General features: G+C 32.5%; 1 protein-coding gene across 4 annotated transcripts in view; it reads left to right on the forward strand.

Annotated features, from left to right (window-relative positions):
* The window catches only part of RapGAP1 (Rap GTPase activating protein 1), a 738,255-nt gene that overhangs the window by 367,165 nt on the left and 346,378 nt on the right, over window positions 1-24,712 (forward strand). The window contains exon 1 of one of the 4 annotated variants that reach the window (XM_072520470.1): window positions 18,098-18,569. The exons of the other annotated variants lie outside the window; for them this stretch is intronic. Within the exon in view, the coding sequence (XP_072376571.1) occupies window positions 18,426-18,569 (144 nt within the window). The 5' untranslated portion in view covers window positions 18,098-18,425. Of the gene's footprint in view, window positions 1-18,097; window positions 18,570-24,712 lie in introns of those variants that run through there. 4 annotated transcript variants of the gene reach the window in all.

The following is a 24,712-nucleotide window of genomic DNA, read 5'->3' on the forward strand; positions in this document are numbered from 1 at the left end:
TTAATTTTCCTTTATGTTTTTGTCAATGTTCAACAAAGTTCAATAATACGATTGATAGTTTGTAAGAATTTTTCGTCACTCACTTTTTATTATGTGATTTTTGGCCAACTGTTTCGTTGGCATTCTTCTTGTTTTCAACTGTCCCATAATACAGGGTGGCGCACCGAAAACGAAACAGATGCATTTACTGGCAGATGATTCCTTTTTAAAAAAAAACGCTTGGACCCGTCGATTTTGTTATCGATGGGGAAACAAAATTGGCATAAAATCGCATTAACATTTGCAGCCCCCTAAGCGGGGGTGGCACCATCCCTAAAATCTTAAATGGAAAGGGGGGTCGAATGATCCATCATTTAAAAGGTTTTTCAACTCCCTTTACAATGATGTAAAATTCATGTACTTCAATTTAGTAGTTTTGGAGATTTATTGATTTAAAGTTTAAATACATCATCGTAAGAGGAGATCAATACATAGCAGCAAAGTTGTTAAAAAATAAAGAATGAACTGACCTGTCAGCCGAGTAAATGTTGAAAATGACCACCATTACTTTCCATGCAATAATAAAGATTTTGCTGAAAACGTTGCCGGACATTTTGCAATATTTGAGGAGTAATTTGATGGCATTCATTCACAATTCTTTGTCGTAAATCTTCTAAGGATGTTGGCTGAGTAGCATAGATTTTGCTTTTTAAGTAACGCCACAAAAAGAAATCCAAAGGTGATAAATCTGGCGATCTTGGGGGCCATTCAACGGCACCTCTTCTACCAATCCATTGACCTGGAAAGGTCTGATCTAAATAATGCCGAACTCTTAATGCGTAATGTGGTGGGGCACCATCCTGTTGGAACATCAACATATTCTCAACGTATCGACCATCATTCTGATTTTCAATTATATTTGTTAGCGCAGGATCTATGGCATTTTGCAGTAATTCCAAATACATTTCACCAGTCAAATTTCCAGGTAAGAAAAAAGGACCAACCAAATGATCGCCAAAAATGCCAGCCCAAACATTTAATTTTTTGGCTGCTGTGTGTGTACCTCATGGTAAATTCTGGGATTAGAGTCCGACCAATATCGACAATTATGACGATTTACTTCGCCATTTAAAATAAAAGGAACATTCGTCGGAAAAGCAAATGTTAAATAAAAATTGTTCATCGTTTGTAATTCGTTCACTCATAACTTCACAAAATTCTAATCGCTTATCAAAATCGTCTTCATTAAGTTCTTGTACAAGGTGAATTTTATACGGATGAAAATTATGGGCCTTTAGAATCCGTTGGATAGTACGTCGACTAACACCACACGAAGTTTGCAATTTGCGGGTACTTAATGTAGGATCTACAATAACTTGCCCTAAAACCCCCACTTCTGTTGCTTCGTTCCTTATAGGATTTTCAATATTACGTTTTTTATTGGCGACTGATCCAATTTCCCGAAATTTAGCTACAAGTTCTAGAACATATTTTCGGTGCACATTATTGTTCTCATGTCGCTCATTAAAAATTTGTGCTGTTCTATTAGCGCACTGATTATTTCCGAAAAATATTTCAATAATTTCTACCCTTTCTGCCGTGGAATATACCATGGTTAATTTATGTATAAAGCAATAAATGATATTTTAACAACAAAGATTGGTCAAATCAATCGCAAACTAATATACTATTTCCTATTTAAAATAAGTACGTGGCATTCTCTACTTATCTTTCTTCAAGAAACAACTTTTTTTGTCACAAAGGACACTTCAATTGCTATTTTTATTATTAATAAACCATGGGCGTAGTAAATAAAAGCATTTACTTATCAATAAAATGCTTTTACTCAAATTTCTTCTGAAAGAAGTACAAACTAATTTGATGTACCTATTAAAGTCTACTTTCAACTTTAAATCAATAAATCTCCAAAACTACTGAATTGAATACATGAATTTTACATCATTATAAAGGAAGTTGAAAGACCTTTCAAATAATGGATCATTCGACCCCCTTTTCATTTAAGATTTTAGGGATGATGCCACCACCGCTTAAGGGGCTGCAAATGTTTAAAGTGATTTTATGCCAATCAAAAAAGGAATCATCTGCCAGTAAATGCCTCTGTTTCGTTTTCGGTGGGCCACACTGTATAACTGCTTGTTAACATGCAGTTTCATATAATGGGAATGGTATATATTATAAGTTTCAAAAGGATTTTGTAGATCTTCAACCAACAACCTGAATGATTTTTTGTATATATTTTGGGACTAAGTTTGTTACGTGATTCTTGGTTATTAATTACCATATCGATACAGACAATATATTGGACAGTATCCTATACATTTTTGGAGATTCTGCATATTTGCATATTCTACATAGACGATATGAGAGGGAGCAATGTCTAGTGAGAGCACCATTGATTACCCCGAGTTGAGTTTTCTGAAGCTCTAAGAGTATTTTTGTGTAGCGAGTAGACAGTTGTAAGTTTATTTTCCGAGTAGGCTACACTAAGTTCCTTTTTCCATTTCTTTTAGATAACGAAGAATGGTTCTACTTAAATAAAATTAGTACCAGCACCTTGTTTAGCAAGACAATTAGCACATTCTTTATTATCTTCCTAAAGTCTAGTCGCACACCTATAATAAAATTACTTTATCATGCTTAGCTAGCTGTTTAAGACACTGTTTGCATTTCAAAGCTCTCTATCGTACTCTATCAATCCTCACAACTTAAGCCTTCCCCATTTTCTTTCATAGTATTCTATAATTTTACAGACAAATTGTACGTTTGAATCAACGTAATGCCAGCTTTAAAGTACTTTACAGACAGCTAGTTTTGAAATATATGAGGTACAACAAAACGATAACAAACAAAGTCACTATATAGTGACGTTTTAACTATTTTAAAAATATCTAGATGTTTTCGTCTGCACCAAGTTTCGAACTCGTACCTTCTACGTGACGAAACGGAGTGCAAAAAGAAAGTTAACGCAGTTGTAAGATTTTTTTAATTCAGTAAACGAGAATAAGTAGCTGAAAAATATGAACGTTTATAGCTTCCTATTACTTATTATAGGATAGAAACTATGCAAGAGCTAAACTCCACTTATGAGAAAAACCTTGTAAGAAATTTTATAAAATTGTTAAATTTGAAAAGAAGGATGCCACTAGCGTAGGCGATAAAGAATATTTTCGCAAAAATGAATCACGAAGCACTACAAAGTTGGATGGAAAGCACTTGGTGCTGTTGATCATTTCAATAGAAATGGCAAATAATTTCTTCAGTTTAAACTTAAAAAGTGACATGAGAGTTACTGTCCAATTCCATAAAATCCAGCTTGTACCCGTTAGTGTCGGAGAACGAAAAATTTTAATGATGCATTTAAAAAATATCTTTGTTGGAATTTTTTTAGGTAAGGTGTATGAAACTATCTTAATGCGATGTTGGGAATTTTTATTGAAAGCAATAAAATGCGTTATGGTCAAATCGACTCTCAAGTGTATTCGTTTGTTATCTGACAAATTTGGAGGACTTCGGATAAAAAGTAATTACAAATATTACAGAGAGAACATTGACACCGAACATTGACAATGCAATAAGTTTAGAAAATAAGAAAAATTATTGAATTTAATTATTGTGTATGTTTAAAAATGTATTTTATTTTTTTATTAAAATCTACAGCTTAATTAATATTGGGACAATTTTAATAATTATCATACATAATGTAGCCAACAAGAAAGTGAGGAAGAACGAATGCAACATATCGAATATTCCTCCCCAAAAAATACAAGTCTTGTTTCAAGTATTAGATTCAAAAATACAGTAGACCTTGTCGCAGGCCTCTAGTTATTTTAAAGCTGTCAGAGACATGATCTTTTATTATAACTTTACTTTTGGTTTCATTCAGAAGGGAGTTAGTTAATCGTATTATTTTATCTGAAAAGTCAAAATATTTTAATGTGTCGATCCAGTTTTATATGTTTATTGTGTCATATGCTTGTCGAAAATCAATGTTACATAAACGGACTGGTGAGACCTGACAGATTATTTAGCGGTATATCTCGAATGTATATTATTTTTTTTTTCATAAAAAATGTGTAGATATTCAATACCTAACCTCAAAAGGTACCTATTTTTACTAAAACAATTTTTAATTGAAGGTGATTACTTGGCAACATCGCACTCAACGAAGCTCTTAACGATAACTTTTCAACGAAATCATATTCCACTTATCAATTTTGCAGAGGCGTACCAAAAAAATTTTTAATTATTTAAAAAGGTAAAAGAAAAAAGAAATTCATGATTCATGATTTTAATTATTTATTTAAACACATACGTAATTACCTAAAAATTAAATCTAAGACCGATATAATTATTAAATTATCATATGTCTTTTGACAGGTATCTTATAGTTGTCTAACAAATTAAAGTAAAATTTTATTCTTATTAGAGAGTACCTAATACAGATATTCAAAAAACAGGAAACTTTGAAAAATACTTATTTTTTTATTAGGCTAAACAATCTGAAATTTTAACATACAATCTAGTCATTACACATCATTCTCTATTTATAGAATTGCTGTGTGCTGTAAATGTTATATTTGTTTTTTTTAACTTAATTTGAAAGTTTCCTTATGTTTATTTGTTTATATAAATATAAAAATATATTATGAAGTTCATATAAATTAAAATGAAGTAAGCTAAACTATTATGATGTAAATGCGTGTATATAGTAGTGCATTTGTTTATTTCAGTAAATTCTCGAAATATGAAATGAAGATGGCACTAAATACTAAAGAGTTAATAGCTTTGTTAGAAGAAGACTCAAATTGTGAAAATGCTGACTCACTTAATGTGGTTTATTTGCCGCCGAGATTAGATTAGAAAATTTCTGATGTAGAAGACATTGATGGTAATATTATTTGTGAAGAATCAATAAAATCGGATATTGCAGGTACATATGAAATTCAAGTGATTGGGAATTCTGACGATTCTGATTATGATATTCCTCTGAACCACAGATAAAACGTTCAAAGAAAAAACCAGGCAAAAATAGTAAATCCAAATTTGTCTAAAGTTGTAACAACAGATACTCCTTCGTGCTCAGTAGTAATTCAACATCAGTCTGATTGATATTTAGACAATATAAAAGCCAACCATGGCTGCAAGTCATATATTGAAGTTTTTTTCATCTTTTTTGATAAAAAAGTAATTGACAACATTCTATATTTTACAAATATTTATGCATCGCAGAATAACCGTCACGATTTTGAAATGAATAACAATAGAAAAAAAATTATTAGCATAATGTATAATAGAACAACAAGGTTTTACAAGAGGGCGGTCTATAACAGATGCAGTATTCATAATAAAACAAATAAAAGAAAAAGTCATAGAGTTCGGCATGCCAGCGTATATTTGCTTCATTGATCTGACGAAGGCGTTTGACAGGGTTCACCTGGGAGACATTCTAAATATATTAATAGAAAACAAAACACCGACCAACATAACAAAGATAGTCCATGACCTAAATAACAACAATGTAACCAAAGTTAGAGCAGGAGACCAATTCACTGCAAATATTCCAACACCTGGAGGAATTAGACAAGTCGACAGTTTAAGCCCCTTCTTGTTTAACCTACTCATGGGCAAAATTATAAACAAAGTAACATCTCTCAATCTCGGATACATAATGGGCAACAAAAGAATTGGTATGGTGTGTTACGCAGATGATGCAGCAATTATTGCCGAATCAGAAGATGATTTTTAGAGACAGCTCTTTCGGTTCTTTCAAATAAGCCGCCAACTAAATATGACCATTTCTACCAACAAAACTAAATGTATGACAATAGCAAAAGATCCGCTCAGATGTAAGTTAGTGGTTGAGAACAACTCCATAGAACAGGTGATGCAATTTAGATATCAGATGCATAGATATATCAAGCAGATACGACCCAGTAAAGAACCTAAGGAGTCAGATCAACAAAGCATCCGCATTATCGGGATGTCTGCGGGAGATAGTCTGGTCAAATCCGTATATGCGCACAGATAGTAAAATTAGAATCTACAAGACTTGTATACGACCCACCATGACATATGGCATAGAAGTGCGCGAAAATACCAACAAAACGAAACAGATGCTAAGGGTTGCCGAGATGAAAACCCTTAGAACAATAGTGGGCAAAACAAGAAGAGACAGGGTGAGAAATACAAACGTTAGAGAGCAGTGCAAAATTCAAGATATTATAAGATGAAGAAGGCAGCGTAAAGGGATGTGGTACAGTCATGTAAGACGAATGGATGAGAATAGACTCCCAAAAATTGCACTAGAAAACAACCCGCCCGGTTCAAGACCTCCAGGAAGACCACCTAAAAGATGGAGGGATAGTTGGCAATCTACCTCCCAGGAAATTAACCAGAGTCAGCTTCAGAATTAAACAGATCGAAACATCTCCAAGAAGTAGAAGAAAAAGAAGAAGAAGTATAATATCTGGTTCACACTCTGCTTCAAGTTGATATGCATTGGTCAAAGGATGAGGATAAAAAAGTGCACATAATAAGAGAAAGCATGAGCCAACATTTATAATTTATAATAGTGAAGAAATCGCTACATCAGTGTTAAACTTAGTACATGGACGTCAATCTAAACTTGCTTCACCAGATGAAACCAGAAGAGACGATAGTGCAAGAATGTAGGATGTGCAAAAGTAATACTATTTATTTATTTAAAAGGTGTAGAATGCATCCGAATGTTTTGAAAATTTTCACTTTAAAATTTAATTACATTTAAGATACAATTATGTTCCTTTATTAAAAATTGTACTGTTTTCCTTGAAAATGAGAAAAAAAATCTTTTTGGTTGTAAATTAGTCTTAATTTATGTGTTTTTAATCCAATCTAATAAATTAATTGTCAAATTTCTCTTTGTATATTGAGCGGCCGTTAATGGGTTAATACTATATAAATAATAAACTTGCCTTAAATTTACTTTACTTACCTCAAAACTAAAATAATAAACTAAAATATCATATTTCTCTCATTCCCATTCTTTCTAACTATACACTAGTGAATCGCACCAATTTATATTGTTACGGGGGCAAATTTTATAAAACTTATCTTACTTTTATACTTATTTACATGGGCGAAGCATACACAATAAAAATGACCCCGGTAAGAATTTACTGCTGACCTTTACGCTACCGTTTAGTTTAATTTGTAGATTAGTCACCTTTAATTGAAAATTGTCCGACTATAGAATATCACGCAATTTTGGCAAATAGTTCAAGTTCAAAAAAAGAGTTTTACCCGGACTGATACGCCCCACCCGTTCAACAGAGGGTTAAATATTATATTAGGTATGCCACAATATGATGTTAGATATACCACAAGAAAGTAGTAGTAGTTTCAGAACCATCCTAAACTTGTCTAGAGGTACTATAAAATTAAGAAGAGAAATGGAAGACTAAAATAAAAAGGAGACTCATAAGAACTAAAGAGACTTAAATTCGATAAAAACAAATTTGGTGTTCAACAACACATATTTCCTATTTAATTATTTTTTTATAATAATAAAAAATAGATATATCATTAAAGTTTTATTAATCTAACCACCAATTATTAGCATCGAAAGTGTTTCATCTTACTAAAAAAACTCGTTACATTTTTCTAAGTTGTTTGCATATCTATTTCGTTTTCTTGCTAGTTACGTGATCGTAAGTAATGATAGCCCTAATATTTCTCATTTGCATCAGATACTTTACTATTGTTGTTTGTAAATTAAAAGATTATAATAACTGGTCTAAGATAATTCTGTTATTTTTCACAAATGACCTTTTACAAACAAAACCAAGCACCTTGGTCTAAATAAGAACTATCAGTTTTCCCAGCATTGTTATCCAACTGAATCTTTTGTGGCCTCACTTAACAAAATAAGAAAGACAATGATTTTTAATGAAATTCATATTTGTTTATACAACTAAAAATACCAAAGACAATGGTTTATAGTAATAGGGTAGTAATACTTCTTGTTTAATTGAAAACGTTCTCGCGAAGATTACGAAACTGGGTTACGCACTTGATTAATGACCGTTCCCACAGATATTTCATAAAATTATTATGTTCTGCTTGGTTTCGTCTGTTATTTAAAAATTACTTACCGTAAAAGATACATAGATATTATATTTCAGAAGATATTTTTGTTATTTCTCTCCGAATTCACAGAAACGTAGCATCACGCCTTGTGAAGTTTATAATATTGTGTGAAAGGAAGCAACCTTAAACTGTGAGATAATCATCAGCTTGATATTATAGTTTGGTTTGTTTTATAAACGTATTCCATGTAGTCCAACGAAATAAACTAATACAGTAAAAGAAATTTAAATATGTGTTTCGAAAATTTCTTTTACTTCACTCTATACAGATTGAACCAATTTAAAACGGAACATACAATTTAATATATGTCTGTTTGAACTGCATTTGAAATAGTGGACCAATATAAAACTTGGACAAAAATAAATACATACCCGGTGATAGACATTGTATAAAATATCGTTCAACTATCTGTCTCCTTTAAAGGAAGAGGAGCTTGCCTAATAGTCGGAGAGATAGAGCCGAAATTTTGAACTGATCAGTAATATGACATTTCTCTATTGGAATATATTCATTGTAACTGGGTTAAGACTTTGCCTTACAGGCGGACGTCCCTCGTGGTACAGGGGGTGGCTATACAGGGATTAAGTTGAAATTTTTTTCGGAAAAATTAACGATCGATAATATGGCTGAAAATTTGCCCAGAGTAAGATCTTGGTATAACTAGACGAAATCCCAAAGGGCGGTCGCGAGAGTGGATACATAAGGGGTGGCGGACAGGGGTGAAGTTGCAATTTTTTGGGGAAAAATTAACGATAAGTAATATGTCCGCCATTTTCATGGCTTATTATTTAGCCCCTAAAAACTCTAAATCCAAAAGGGCGGACAGCTGGATTGGTACAGAGAGCCACAAAACGGGGTCAAATGTACCACTTGCCTGCGCATTTTAGGTCTCGGTAACAATTTTCAAACTGATTTTATTATGATATTTTTATACCGATTGATTTGAAAATTTGTATGCTCACTTCTGTTACTATTCTGAGAAGCGTCAAGTAGAGTTTTCCTCAAAATTTTCCAAAAAAATTTCCGTAAATGAAAATTTTCGTAATTTTTTAAGGTAAAATCTAATTTGTAGAATCCTTTCAATTTTCTGTAAGTTATACCATGATTTTTTTCCAAAAATTTTCAAACAATTTTTCCGATAAGAACAAAAAATTTAGAAAAACTTCGTCATTTTTCTCACTCTCATTGATGTTATCACATTCATCATCTTCGTCACTTTCACTTTCAATAATATCACATTCATTATCTGCTTCATTTTCAATCACTACTTCTCGAACTGATTCTGGCATCTGAGGTCCACTAAACCATTTGAATTTATATGTTTCATCTTCAAACTCCCAACCATGTTCTTCAACAGTCAATTCTGTTGGTACTTTTTTATGAGCATTTGTCCAAATATTTGAAATATAATGAGCTCGCAGTAGATGTTGGTGTAATTCATCTTGACATGGTGGTAAGCTTGAAGCATCGAAATTTTTTAGTTTTTTTTTTAAGGCTCGTTCACATCATGCAACTTATACTGCCGGTTAAATAGTAAAAATCTGACATCGTTTACTTTTCTTTTTGGAATTGTTCTCGTCAGTCCTGTTCCATATAAGTGACTAAGGTTTCAAAAACTTCATTACAATCGAAGTCAGTTTCACCAAGTTGAATAAAAGAATCTTGATACTTATTACATTTAGCGCATGCGTCTAGAATTACTGATCTAAATGAACGCGCATCATTATTATTTTAATATTTTAAAATAATAATGATGCAAAATTAATGTCCAAACAGCATTTGTAAAATTATAATTAACTAATGAAAAAAAATTCAATCAATTTGAAACTTAAAAAAAATATTAAAAATATCACAAATTAAATTTCAAAACTTAAAAAATTGATAATTCCACTATTAAATTGATTTTTATTAATAATTATTTGTAAAATGTTAAAGGAATTCTACAAATTGAATTTTACCTATTGATAAATAGAAATAATATATTTTGTATTTGATTATTAATGTAATAATAAATCAAATTTTTCTTATATCTGAACAATCATTATTTATGCAATATAAATTTAAAAACCTTTTTATTGTAATAAAAAATAAGTAAAATTACTATTTGTTATACCAAAAATATTTAATAGTTAACATTATAAATTCGGCTCTATCTCTTGGACTATAAGGAAGCGATAAGTGGTTTGACAGCATAATAACTGCTTGTTTAGTTAGTTTTTTCAGTGATTCTAGGCAACCTATTTGGGTGGAGTTTTGACTTGTTCTTGAATGAGTTCCGAATCCAGTAGCCCGCTGAAGTATTGGATTTTTATAATATAATTATTTGAAAACCTTTTGTTGGCCAACCACCTAGAGCGGAGTTGAGCCGAAATACATTGATTTCGTATGTTCCGTTTTAAATTCGTTCAATCTGTATATAATAATAGTCTTATATCCACGTCAGAGCAGGTGGACTGTAGTAGGGTAGTTTGTTAAAAAAGATAACGGGGCCAGTTATAATAGGCTTCAGCTGTTTATTATTATCCTTTGTTTCACCCAAAATATCCGTTTTATGCAGACTGCTATACGAGTATCTTCAAACATTTGTTTAAAATACTGATATTTTCGTGGGTGCCAGAGATCAAATCCGGACCTACCGAATGATAGACAAACACGAGTATCGTGTTAAAATATATATATATATATATATATATATATATATATATATATATATATATATATATATATATATATATATATATATATATATTGTGCAAATATGCAAATATATTCACGGCCGAGCGATAGGCCATTAGGAATAAATGAGTGTGCTGGTCCCAATCTCTCTGATGTTCTGATACAAATTTGGACAGGTGTTTACCCATCGTTCCGTTCATCCTCTCGACCATTCCATCTGATTGAGAATGCAGGGGTGGTTCTGATCTTATTGACAATTGACATCAATCAATTGACAAACGTTTTGGAAGATTGTTGACTAAAAGTTTCGCAATTGGTCGGACTGGATCTCCAAGGAAACACCAAATCGGCTGAAGAATTCTTTAACAAGTACCTCAACAACGGTAGCATCTTCTTGATTTGGTATCGCATAGGCCTCAGTCCATTTCGTAAAATAATCCATGGCTACCTGGATATATTTATTGCCATTATCTGTTTCTGGAAATGGATCTGCAATGTCGATTGCTACTCGTTCTCTAGGACCACCAACATTGTACTGTTTTATGGGTGCCCTCTTTTTACCAACTGGACCATTAATGGTTGCACACAGTTTACATTTCCGGCACCATCTTCTTACATCATCTTCACAGTTCACCCAATCGACTCATTCTCGAACCTTTTGCAGAGTCTTCGTAATACCAAAATGTCCACCTGATGCACCGTCATGCAACTGACGCAATACTTCTAACACTTTACTTTTAGTTTCAATCAACTGAAACTTAGATTCTGTACGATCATCGTTCTCATAGGTTCTATACAGAAGATCATCTTTTAGTACTAGGCAATTCCATTCCGTAAGACTTTACTTCTGGACTACATGCACTAATGTTTTGCCAAGTAGGTCTCTCACTTCGATGCATCCAGTTCAATACTCTTTTTATACATGGATCATCTGCTTGGGCGTCTTGTAACTGTTGAGGCTGCCATTGATCATTAACGACGGTGGTTCGTCTCACGGGGCAAAGTCGTCCCTCTTATTTAAGACTGTGATTACAATTTGCACTGCATGCCCTTCTTAACTGAGCAACTGTACCTCGGGATAAGCCAACCGCACCATACGAGCAACATCTGCTTCAAATTCTTGCAAATTTTCACTTGCTCGTTAAATTCTACTTCTTAGTTGTGCCTTGTAGACTTGTTGTAGATGGGCATCTCCGTAACGTTTGTCTAGTCGAGTGAACAAGGTCTGGTAATAATTTTCTTGGCACTTAAGAATCTATCTTAGGCTACCACCTCGTAAAGCAGCAATCAAGGAACTATCCTTTTTTTGTTCTGTCCAATGATTGGCTGTCGCAATAGCTTCAAATTGTCTAAGGTATATGCACCAAGAAGACTTCCCATCAAATGGTGGCAATTTGAATCTCATATGATGTGTCGTTTTGTCTCTCGGTGATTCTTCTTTCATTGCAGGATCTAAAACTACTGCATTAACTAGTGGTAGAACTTTCGTATCGGTTACCATGCTCTCTAACTGTTCTTCTCTTCTACCTTATCGAATGTTCTAGAAACTTCTTCAAATTTGTCGTTGTTCTTTCTAGAAGTTTCTTCCATCATTTGAGAAACATTTTCAAATTTCTCGTCGAATCTTCTAGAAACATTTTCGAATTTATCATCAATTATTAGAGAAACATTTTTAAATATGACATCATTTTTTTTAGAACTTTCTTCGATCATTTGAGAACCATTTTCGAATTTTCCATAAATTAGTTTCGTTAAAACAGCTTCTTCTGCTGATTGAAACTGAATGTTTTGAATGTCTGTGGGTCATCTTCATTTTTGTTGAGAACATCCTTCAGTCGCTCTTGGAGGATCTTCTTGGACCCGCTGCAGTCTTCATCGCGTTCTCACGCCTTCTCGCGTGCTCACACAACTGTTTTATTGAAAAATTGATCTTACGGTTAGGAACTGCAATTGTTTCTTTTCATAAGACCTTTTATTTTGTAAGATAAGTTTTATTGGGATATATGGTAAATAATATCTCATTTAAAAGTCATTTTCGACGATATAGGTTTAAAAGTAAATATTTTAGTGTATTTTTATTATTCTACAGTTTGCTTAGTATATAAATTTAGTCAGTATTTAGCTAAAAATAAGTTGTAAGTAGAATATTTTTCTATTATAATTCTTTGTTACAGGTATGCTTCTCAGAGTATAATTGGTATATACTACAACTACAAACACTATAATATTCTCCTGTAAGTAGAAAAATTGTTCTTTCAAGTTTTGTTTATGATATTCTTTGCCTGGTCGTTGGTTATGATGATCACAAAGTTATGAGGTAGATAATGCATTTTGTATTTTACGAATGACGGCAAAAATTTCGAACTACATTTAAATTAAATTGATAAACCAAATAATATTTGAATTTTATGTTAAATTGAGTTATTTTTATGTGATATAAGTGTATACTTTGCTATAAATTTACAAATCAACAACAATTATAGGTACTGCATTGATTTTCTTATCATTATTATTTTGTACATTTATTTCAAAGTTATGGAAATCCCCTTGTAGATGGAAAATTTAATATCTCGTCTTTACCGACCATTAAGACCTTCGAACAAAAAACCACACGAAAATGAATATCTCTTAGAATTTACATCGACATCTCAAAAATCCCCAGACGTATTGTCTCGATTTGTTCTCGGTTCATTCTCGACTTTGCAACTTCATCTCTCTGTTACATTTTCACTCTTTTCATACCAAGACAAAGGCCTAATCAAGAAACGAATTTTCAGCCAAAGGAATAAAATGCCTCATCTCCATTATTAAAATACTCTTCTCCACGGACTGTTCAATAGTTCCGCCGACTGTAATCAGGGTAGGTAACTGGTAGTGAAAAAACTGAAAAACGAAAAAGAAATATTTCCTTGGATGTCAAGTTTAAAAGATAAATTGACTTTTCTACAGAAGGGATATCATTTAATAATTTAATTTTTGTTAATCTGCGCGAGACCTCAGAGTAAAAATATAATTAGTGTTGGTTTCCACCAATAGTTAGAAAAGTAGAAACTTAAGCCAGAAAATGAAAATAACAATATACAAATCCCTTATACTGCCAGTGTTGACATATGGATCGAAAACATTGACCATCTCCAAGACAGACAAACGGTATTTGGAAGAGTAGATGCAACTATGAGATATACCACAAATACAAACAGATATCTGATGGTAAAGACGTGATATCTCTCATAACAATAGGAGTACTAATACGGGCAGGACATCTAGAAAGATCTCAGCATAACAACTTTCCTAGACGAATCTTCATGTCACAGCCGGTGGGAAATAGATGGACAGGTAGGCCAAAACTTAGATGGAAGGATGGTGTAGACAGAGATTCTAGAAAAATATATGCAGCAAACTGACAACGGTTGACAATGGATAGAGCTGACTGGCGAAATCGACTTAAGAAGGTCGAGATTTTTTCTATAGGCTGTAGTACCAATGATGATAATAAGACGTTTTTCAATTACTGGCACCACGAAGATAGATATGTTTGCTGATGATTTAATATAGAATCTTGAATCTTGATTCTATATAGAATATAGAATCTTTCTCTTGTTTAAAAGTCATGTCCTTTTTTTTTCAAGCCCTTCTCTCTATTCGGATTGCCGAATATAGGCCTCTCCTAAGTCTTGCCACTCATCTCTGTTGTTTGTGAGATGTTTCCACATTGGTCCTGCAGTTCATTTAATATCGTCGCTCCAGCGCATTTGCGGTCTTCCTCGTGGTCTTTTGGCTTCATATGGCCGACAATTCCCGATTTCTTTATTCAATCAGCCATCCTTAAGACGTTCGTTATGTCCAGCCCATTTCCATTTCAGTTTAGCTGCCTGTTCGACAGCATCTTTTACTTTTGTTCTATTACGAATGTCTTCATTGGTTTTATGGTCTTTGAGTGAGATACCCAGCATCTGTCGTTCCATAGCTCTCGGAGTTTTTCTGATCTTCTCCATGTTTATTTTAGTGAATGTCCAGGATTAAGCTCCATATGTAAGTACAGGTAGGATACAGGAATTAAACAGTTTGGTAGCAGTCTTTGAGGTATATTTTTATTTTAAAGTACGTATAAGAGTCTTCCGAATGCTGTCCATCCCATTTTTACACGTTTGCTTATTTCGGTAGTCTGATTTTCTTTGTTTACCTTGACATTTTGACCCAAATATGTATATTCATCTATGTGTTCTATCTCTGTCCCTTGGATGTTTATCATAGGTTTGTAATCTTTGTTTGACATTAGACATTTCATAAGACATGTCCTTCTTGAACCTTGATAATTAATTGCAATGTCTTCTTTTAATCTACTGCTGATACGAATAGCGGCAGTTTTCTTCTTTTTTTCGGAAGTCGTTTATTAAAAACCAGCCGTACTACAGTCAATTTGCTAGTAATAAATCTTCCATTTATTCATGATAACCATTCTGGAATTATGTATTAGCTTGTACAGGTCTAGTGGATTGGTACCGGATATTTTTGTAGTCACTTGGTCTCCTGAAGGATTTGACGCGTGTGATTTAGTGCTTTTATTTTAAAAAATAAAGTTGTTTGTTTTAAAAAAAACTTCGATCTCTTAGAACACCTCTCAGAATAAGATTAATCAATTAGGTGTAAGAGCTTGTACAACATATAGAGTAAATCTTTGCTTTGTGTAAATCAGAAACTTTTTCAATATAAAGTAAAAGGGAAAAGTAAAGATTTCTGGTGTATAATAATATATTTTATTAAAAATATTTCAAATGTATCCAAAATGATTACAAAACTTCAAAACATTTTTGGTCTAGTCGGACAATCATCAGTGAAAAGCCTGAAAGTATATTTTCACTTTAAAATGTCACAAACATAAGGTAAAATGACATAAGCATAAGCTATTTCATACCTACATCACTAACAAATAACCCTCATTTACCAAGCCTGTCCATACAGACACTGAGAACTTTTTCATTCCATACATACATTTAACCATCACCTAAGAAGGTACTGCAACTTTATCGAAATATACAGACACACTCAGATATCTGGACCTTATGGGTGTATTTGAGTTGCTTATAATAATTGTATATATAATAATAACCAATTAATATTAATTGTTTCAATAATCAAAATTAATAATTATTTTTCTGTCTGTCTGTCTGTCTGTTTTTTTTTTGTTTTTAAACATGACTGCTTGAGTTTTTTCTGAGTTGATGGCTATTTTCCATTGGATACTCCATTCTTCTATGTTATCCAATGCTGTATGTAAGTTGTTTACAGCTGCATCAATGTTTCTGTGTTTAGCCGCAATTGCTGTGTCATCTGCATAAAGACTGAGAAGTGTTCCTGGTGTTCTTGGAACATCGGCGGTGTATATTGTATACAGTAGAGGTGACAGGGCCGCTCCCTGTGGCACTCCGGCCTCTGGAGTTCCGTGCTCGGACAGGACTTGTCCTACCCGAACGCTAAACATCCGGCCACCCAAGTACAATGAGATTAGTCCTGTCATGGCTCCGCTGTATCTATAGCTTCCCATTTTGTAAGTCAGTCCTTCATGCCAGACTCTGTCGACGGCTTTGCTTACGCCTAGGAAGGCTGCTCCTATATACTCGTTGTCGTTGAATCCAGCTGTTATGTACTCTGTCAGTCGGAGTACTTGTAGTTTGCTGGAGTGTTCTGCTCGGAATCCAAACTCAAATTCAGGATTATACATTGATTCTATTCAAGCAATTAACTTGCTTTTGGTAGCTAATAATATAATTTTCACAATTAAATTTAGTTTAGTTCACCTAACTAACTTAATTTTCATTCACTTTAATTTTAAATATTATAACACTATTATTTTTTTTTTTTTAATTTATTACACACAATTTCCTATTGGGCTATTGTTTGATTGGTCCCCAAAAATCCACTTTCCGTTGTCTTGAGGACCTGTCAATCTTAACAAAAAATTTTACTTCCTTTCCGACCTATTCAGTTGGCTGGTTCTTATGGTAATAGTAATTACGTAGCTAGTTTTAAATGTAAGTATTTTCCACATGTTTTGTAATTTAATAGTCCAAATTTTATCTTATGTTTGTAACATTTAAAAGTGGAAATATACTTTCAGGTTTTTCATTGATGTCATCAAACTGAACCGAAAACGTTTTAAAGTTTTGTAATCCTTTTGGATAGATTTTAAATATTTTTAATCAAATATAGCATTCTACACCAGAAGAAATCTTTACTTCTGCTTCTAGGTAACTTTTTTTCATTATATTAATTTAATATGATGTAAAATATTTCGTTTATTTAATAGCCTAAAAGGTTCTGAAACAATTTTTTTGTGGAATGTTTTTTCATTTGTACAATAAGATCAAACTAGCAAAAATGTCTGGCATAAATCTTGTTACTCTCTTTATACATGCTGCAGCTCGAGTGCCCTCTTTGTCATAAGCACTTCACTAATAATTAAAAAGCAATGTTTCAAAATAAAATAACCCAAAATTTTCATCGGCCACTTGAATGTAAGCACTTTAAAAGTAATAGTTTTTACTTGTGTTTTTGAGCTCTAAAAAGCGGCATTTTTCGTTTTTTTTTTCTGTTTTAAATTGTTATCGAAAACGATCATCTTTAGAAAAAATATTGCACGTGATTTTTTTGTTCGGCATGTTGTTCCCTTTGTTCTCTTTTATTCAGAAAACAAAAAAATGTAGATTTTTACGATTTGTTTAAATAAATTAGGACCACTTCTTTTACCTTATTCCGGAGTGCCTCACGAAAGTGATTATTCAAACATATCTCATGGGAATATTTTTTCGAACGAACCCGAGTTTTTCGCCTGGTCTATTTAATTATAGTTCCCTGCAGTGAAATATAAATGTAAACTTTTTTCACTACGTTTCTATTTATTATTAAATTTTTCTGCTTTTTATTACATAAAGGTTGTGTCCTAAAAAGCAACAATAAAAATTACCGGTTTAGTCTGTATACCCAAGCGGCCTTCGTTTATTACTTGATTTGTCAATATATGCAATGATTCTAGTGTCATAATTGGAGTATTAATTACATGTTTACAATCTGTAAACTACAAATCTTGAACTTCGATGAACCCATCATTCAAATCTCCGAACTACCTTGTTTTCTAAACACTCATAAATTTTTACACTCGAAAAGTTTAAAAGCTCCGAATTTCAGCGATTTTCTCCGAAGCTTGCTGTTCCACTTGCTGCACGGCCTGCGATTGGCGGCTCGAACTCGAGGTAAGGCGCACTCCACTTTGCGAACCGCGCTCGCTGTTCAAATGTTCAGTTTGTTATTCGGCTTGGTTGTGTGTTAGCTGTAAGCGAAGGGGTTGTTGGATGTGCGCTCTTTCTTACGTCAGTTATTTCTGTTTGAGAATTAAAAAGCCTCGTGTTTTGCCAAACAATTACCGACTACGTGATTATGTGACTTTTTAGGCTAGTTTCTAAGCAGTGACACACTTTTTGTATGTTTTTCAAGGTGTGAGTGTTAAGTGAAGGAACTGTCTAACCTTGAAACTTGTTTATATTTGTTTGGTACTAATGAGTTGTGATCTTGTGGGGATGTAGACGTGCATTTCGGTATTTTAAGAATCTTAAAAAAGGGTCTTGATGAGGACTCTATCGGAGACGGACAGGAACACCATACCGAGGGGGTGGGTGAGACAGGCCGTTATGGGGGTGCTCAGGTGGAAGGACGTACCACCGCCGCCACCTGTCAGGACAGACACTTTACATAAAGGCATCATGTTACAGGTAATGCTATCTTCTTTTTGGTTTGTCTGTAATATCTAGACATTGTTTAAACCTAAGAAAGACAGTAAACAAAAAGTAAACCAGCTCTATTAAAGTTCTTAGACGTTCAGAATTGAATTGAAATAATTGATAAACATAAGAAATAAACGTAAATATTTTCATTAAACGAATTTGCTAAAAATCGCGTCATATGATCCTAATATCCATATTGGTTTATTGAGAAGGATATTATATTCTTTGAAATTATAATCCTCTAACTAGTGATTATTAGGGAAAGATTCTTAGAATTCAAATGCGATGGCAACATCTGTAAATCTTTAGTATCAAATTTCCCAGTTTTAAGAAATTGGGATTTGTATACCTGCTGGGGATTATTCTTTTATTTTTATACTGGATGCAAACAACAATAACAACATGAATTGGTCTTTTCCAAAGAGTCAATTTATTATTAGTCATAGAATTTTATATTATTATACATATTATATTTACAGTTTATTAGATAGTATTAGTGATTTAAAAAGTAGATTTTGTTAAATTAAACTACTTCCTGTCTTAAGTCCGCCGAAACGTCTTTAAATTTTTTGATTAATTCACAAAAAGTTAACTAAACACCTACAAGCAAATAGCTTATTTATTATGTATGAAGAAAAAAAAACTATAGATTATTAAATTCATGAAAACTTTTAAACGTTCACACTATTTGAAAATGTTTTCAGTTTTCTTTGATGGTTAAAATTTGTTAAAATCTTCATTTTAGATTTTTGAACCAATTTCAACCAATCAGTATGTTTATTTTTTCAGTGGTTAATTGTTTATAATTTCTTATTTTATTTAATTTATATTATTTTTAATTTAATGTAAGTAGCTACCTACCTAGAAATTTTTTACTTTTGCAATTTTAGTCTGAAATTTTCAATTGAAGGTACTGATATTTTATTAACAATGATTTAAAATCATCAATCCACCTGAGTTTGGATTTCTACATTTGTGTTTGTCACATATTGCACAGTGGTTATACATATCTAGGTCCGAACAAAATACATTTCAAACTACAAAAAGTACGTTCAGAAAAACATAACTTAATGTTGTAGTGATCCCGTTTAATTTAATATAACGAAGTTACAATTCGGAAAACTAATCGAAATGCTTAGAAAATAACATTTAGATGATCGAGATATAAAGATAATAGTCAATTTTTACTGACAGTATTATCAGAGGAATGTCAAAACGGATACAAATCCGTATGTGGAGTCCAACAAAGCTACGTACTATTACTCTTGTTCGGCTTGTATTTTGAAAAAGTCTTCCAGCAAGAGTTATATGAAAGACAACAGTATAGTACCCTTCTTAACGAGTTGTGAAAAAAATTAGATACTGAACATTCTATAGAACACACTGGAAGTCTTCTAAAAACTTTTAAACTACGTGATAAACAAGAGTAGATAAGTGATACTGAATGAAATTGAACTTCTAGCAGACAAAGAAACGTATTAGGTGTTTTGGAATGTGACAGATAACCCCTAGAACGCACTTGGCGGCACACGCAAGTGATAATGCCTGGAATAGAACCAGCTCGAGCTAATTTGATAAAACTAAAGACTGTATATTCAGAATCATAATGAGTGTGTTTGTACTCTAAATTGCAACACCAACTATGTCAGTATAAAACAAGGATTACGTCAGGGATGCCTCCTGTCTCCGCTTCTCTTTAACGTTTATGTGGAACATATTATTAAGGAATCTCTAGAAGAACGCACAGAGGGTGCCAAAATCTACGTAATTATCATCAATAATCAAAGATACTAAGGTACTGACTGAATCGAAAGAACATCTACAAATACTAATTAATGTCCTGTCGTAATCAAGTGCCAGAATGGAACTAGAGACAAACTCCTCAAAAACTAAAACTCTAGTTTTTGACTGTGGAACTTACGAGTAAAAAAGCGCTAAAATAGTTATCGACAATACTAACATCCCAAACGTTCACAGCTATATATATCTAGGAAGAGAAATAAACACTAAGCTGGACGACTTTAAAATATTATGAGACGTATTGAAGTCGCCAGGACCTATTTGGACAGGTAAGATTTCGGACACTAAAATGCTACGTTTGGTCCTTACTGCTGTATGGATGTGAAACGTGGAAAACTAAGTTGTAAGATTTAAAAAGGCTTAAAGCGTTTGAAATGTGGCTCTACAGACGTACGCTAAGAATCAGCTGGACCAGTAGAAAGACCAGAAGAAAATGTATACCCAGCCCCACAACTAGTCCAAACTGTTAAGATGAGAAAAAGGGCTTGGTCATATCATCCGCCATACTGAGTATGAGCAGTTACAACTAATCTTGGAGGGAATGATAGATGGAAGAAGAAGTATAGGTTGAAAGAAGTGAGAATATAAATGTTGAGAAGAGCGCCTACGGAAATAATCTAATAGACGCAGCCCAAGACAGAAATGAATTTGTCGTCATGGTTGTCAACCCCAACAGAGATGGTATATAGGAGGAGGATATATGTAGCAGCGATATCAATTTACCTTTAAAACCTCGCTTTCTCAGAAGTTTAGATTTCCAAACACAGAAGTGTTACACCGACTAAACACAAAAGTCCTCAACAAAAGTTATACCGATCATCATTATATCGTTCTTTCGGAAATATGTATACTACGAAATACCAACTGCATCAGCTTGTTATACAGGATAAAGATTGATGCTAAAAAGGATTCCGGTTACCGCAAAACTTCTTGTCTAAAGAACTTACGACAATCATATTGAAAACAACACAACAATACTTTGTAGAAAGTCTGTGCACAAAGTCCAAATAGCGCTAATGATCGACAACCAAGAAGAATTTATTGAGTTTGAACCCAAAGTACATTGTGAATAGTTTTATTTCTGTTTCAAATATTTGAAAATATTTCGTCATTTTGTTAGTAATTAAAAGGATATTGGAAATATAAATATGTCTGATACATTGATATGAAACTGAGTTGCATTTTTGAAAATCGTACTCATCATAAAACATCTCATTATCATTTCAAAACGTAGGTCTGACTATTGAGATTTTGTCTTCTAATGACAGTGCAACTTTAAAATCACTTAAGAGGTCTATTAGAAAAGAAACTAATCAAGAAACAAATCGAAGAGATACCAGGCATATTCGCAAATGACTGAAATGTGATGAAATCTCAACAATTCGAAAGGAAAAAAACACCACAATCTCTATTAAGCAAAACTTATGCAATTATTAATATCGATACTTGTCATTTACATAATGTAAATAGCATTTTACAAATAAAAGTTGAATGTTTATATATTAATTAAATGTTTTTGCAGTTCAAAGGTGTTTATATTACGATATGTACATATATACTACGTGCACCTGTGTAACTGTTATGGTTCAAAAATGCAAAATAATACATCATAATTTTATGTGTATTTCAGATATTTTCAATTTAAATTCATGTTTAAAGAATTTTTATGTATGAGAGATGAAAATACTCATTACGTTTATATATATATATATATATATATATATATATATATATATATATATATATATATATATATATATATATATATATATATATATATATATATATATATATATATTATAGAGCCTTCAACTCCCATTCGTCTTCTTTTTTTATTTATTGTAATTCTCTCTGCATAACTGACCGTTATATTTCCGTTTTTTCCCTATTTCGTGACTCCATAGTATGCCGTGTTCAAAGAGCCTATCGTTCTTCTATCTTGCGTTTATCTTCTAGTTATTTTTTGATCATCTTTTTCAGTCAAGTTGAAAACCACATGTGTAATGGTCACAGGACATAATTATTTTATTATCTTCTAATTTGATGTTTGTTATATCGTATTATATCTATTGGTAGATACTAAGTTTTTGCTGTAATAATTGCTCATATCGTTTAACCTTTTATATATATATATATATATATATATATATATATATATATATATATATATATATATATATGATTAAAAAAATTTAAAGGCCCCTCCACCACGACAACCTTTCACGGCTCTCGGAGTGGCTCTTTGTACTTAAAAAAAGTTTTTTGCTCTTTGTATTTACTACTTTTCTCCCGCTGATGTTTTGGGTATGAATTCATTAGAATCATGATCATCGTTGTCTAATTTTCTGGTTTTTGTTTTTGGTCATTTTTTCCGTTCCATTAACGATAGGTGGTCAATTGACCGCAGAATATTGAATTCCTACCTGTCTCATTATATTTTGATAATAAAGCATAACATATTTTAGATATAGAATGGTTTTGCTTTACTACTATATTGTATAATTCCAGTATGTGATGAAAGTAAGAAGAGATTTTTGTTTCAAGTTTTCAGTCTAAATATGTCGAAGAGTATTTTTCTGTGACACAGGATAAAACTGTCTCTACACTTGCCAATATTTACATAGTTTTTAAAACTAAATAAAACTACTTTAAATGCACCTATAAAATGTTATTTACCTCAACTTATGCCCCGAATAAGGCTTAGAGATAGGAAATCGCAATACGATAAAAGTTAGAGATGAGCTAATCAGGAAGAACTGACGAAAGATGGAGAAAAGAGGTAAGAAAATAAAAAATAAAATCCCAAAGCAAGATGTAGATAGATCAGAAACAGAGCTAGCGGAATTCGTTGAATAAGCAGAAATTTAATTGAAAACGTGTTTTATTTAAAATAGGGATTTTAAATAAAAGAGAACGATTTCCGAAGTGGAAATTGAAACGTCAATAAACGTACTTTAACCTTTAATTGTGGCTTATTTCCATTCAAATAGTAATTAATTTAAAATGCCACAAGAAACTAGCTTCAGAACAATATTAAAATAGGAATATTTAAATGCTAAAAATCAGCTCTCGACGTAACAATAATTCGTAACAAAAATAATTCCAATATACCTAAATAAATTCAACTCTGCATTGCAATTTAGAAATTGTTTGGAATATATCATTGTCATTTCAATCAATTACTATTTAAGTTTATTGTTTTTGATATAAAAAATATTTGTGTCCGTATTGTCTCCGTAAGTTCTAATTCCACCGGAAGTTGTATCAGTGATTCCCTTTTGATTACTGCAAAAGAACAAATTCAGTTGTCGAGTCGTTTTTGTTATTATTAAAGTTTTTGCACAACCATATCGTATGATTATATTGTTACAAAACTTGTTTCAGCGTTACACGTGTGTGGATCAATATGTTTTGCTTCAAATAATTATTATAATAAAATGTTACAAATAATTCTATATAAAATTGTTATTGGTATATTCAGTGAGGAGAAACTTCAATTATGCAGTCCAATTGTTTTATTTTTTGTTATATTTAGACACGAGTAGTTGATTTAATGAAAATAGGGTTTCTATAATTTTCTCGGTGTTAGCGTTATTGGCTCAGAAGATTTTCTATATATGAAACTCGAAGATCCCTGTTTGCTTCGTTGCTATCGAAGCTTTTCATAAAAACTCTAAGCTTTATGGTCAGAAATATATGATTATTATAAATAATAATAATATGGTATGGAATTTTTGCCGGAGAGATCCTTTCTGATTGTTCTGGCACCAATTGCATCTTTAACCTCAAGTAAGCTAGTAACTTTTAAGTAGCTAGTGTCAATGCAAACTAGCCCATGAGGACCGACGGCTTTACTTGCCCTTCAAAGAACAATAACGGCTCGTATCATTTTTAAAAATGAAAATATCGTTGTTGGTGTCGAGGATCGAACTCGTACCCTCTGGCTTAAGCTGGAATCCAACGGAACGTGGAGTGCCAGTTTTCGCCCAAATACGGTTGGCACGCGGTTGGACGGGACTCTTCACGCCGACCGTAGATGGCCAACTCTGCCCTATTTAACAGCGCGTGAACTAGCAAGATTAGAGCGAAGTGTGGCACTCAGCTTACCAGCTGCAGCAGAATATATTTATCCATTAGTAGGTAAATATATTTCGCATCATCTTTTAACAAGTGATGTATATTCTCAGTAGCAAACAAAAAATTGTTTTATTTTCCGATAGCTGATCAATGAAGCAGTAATCTACAGATTTCAAATTAGAGTTTGATTTATTGTTCATTGAATTTATGATAATTTATTACTATGATTTTAAGTTATAAAAATAAAAGCTATG

Source organism: Diabrotica undecimpunctata, chromosome 1, assembly GCF_040954645.1.
Source record: "Diabrotica undecimpunctata isolate CICGRU chromosome 1, icDiaUnde3, whole genome shotgun sequence".
NCBI lineage: Eukaryota > Metazoa > Arthropoda > Insecta > Coleoptera > Chrysomelidae > Diabrotica > Diabrotica undecimpunctata.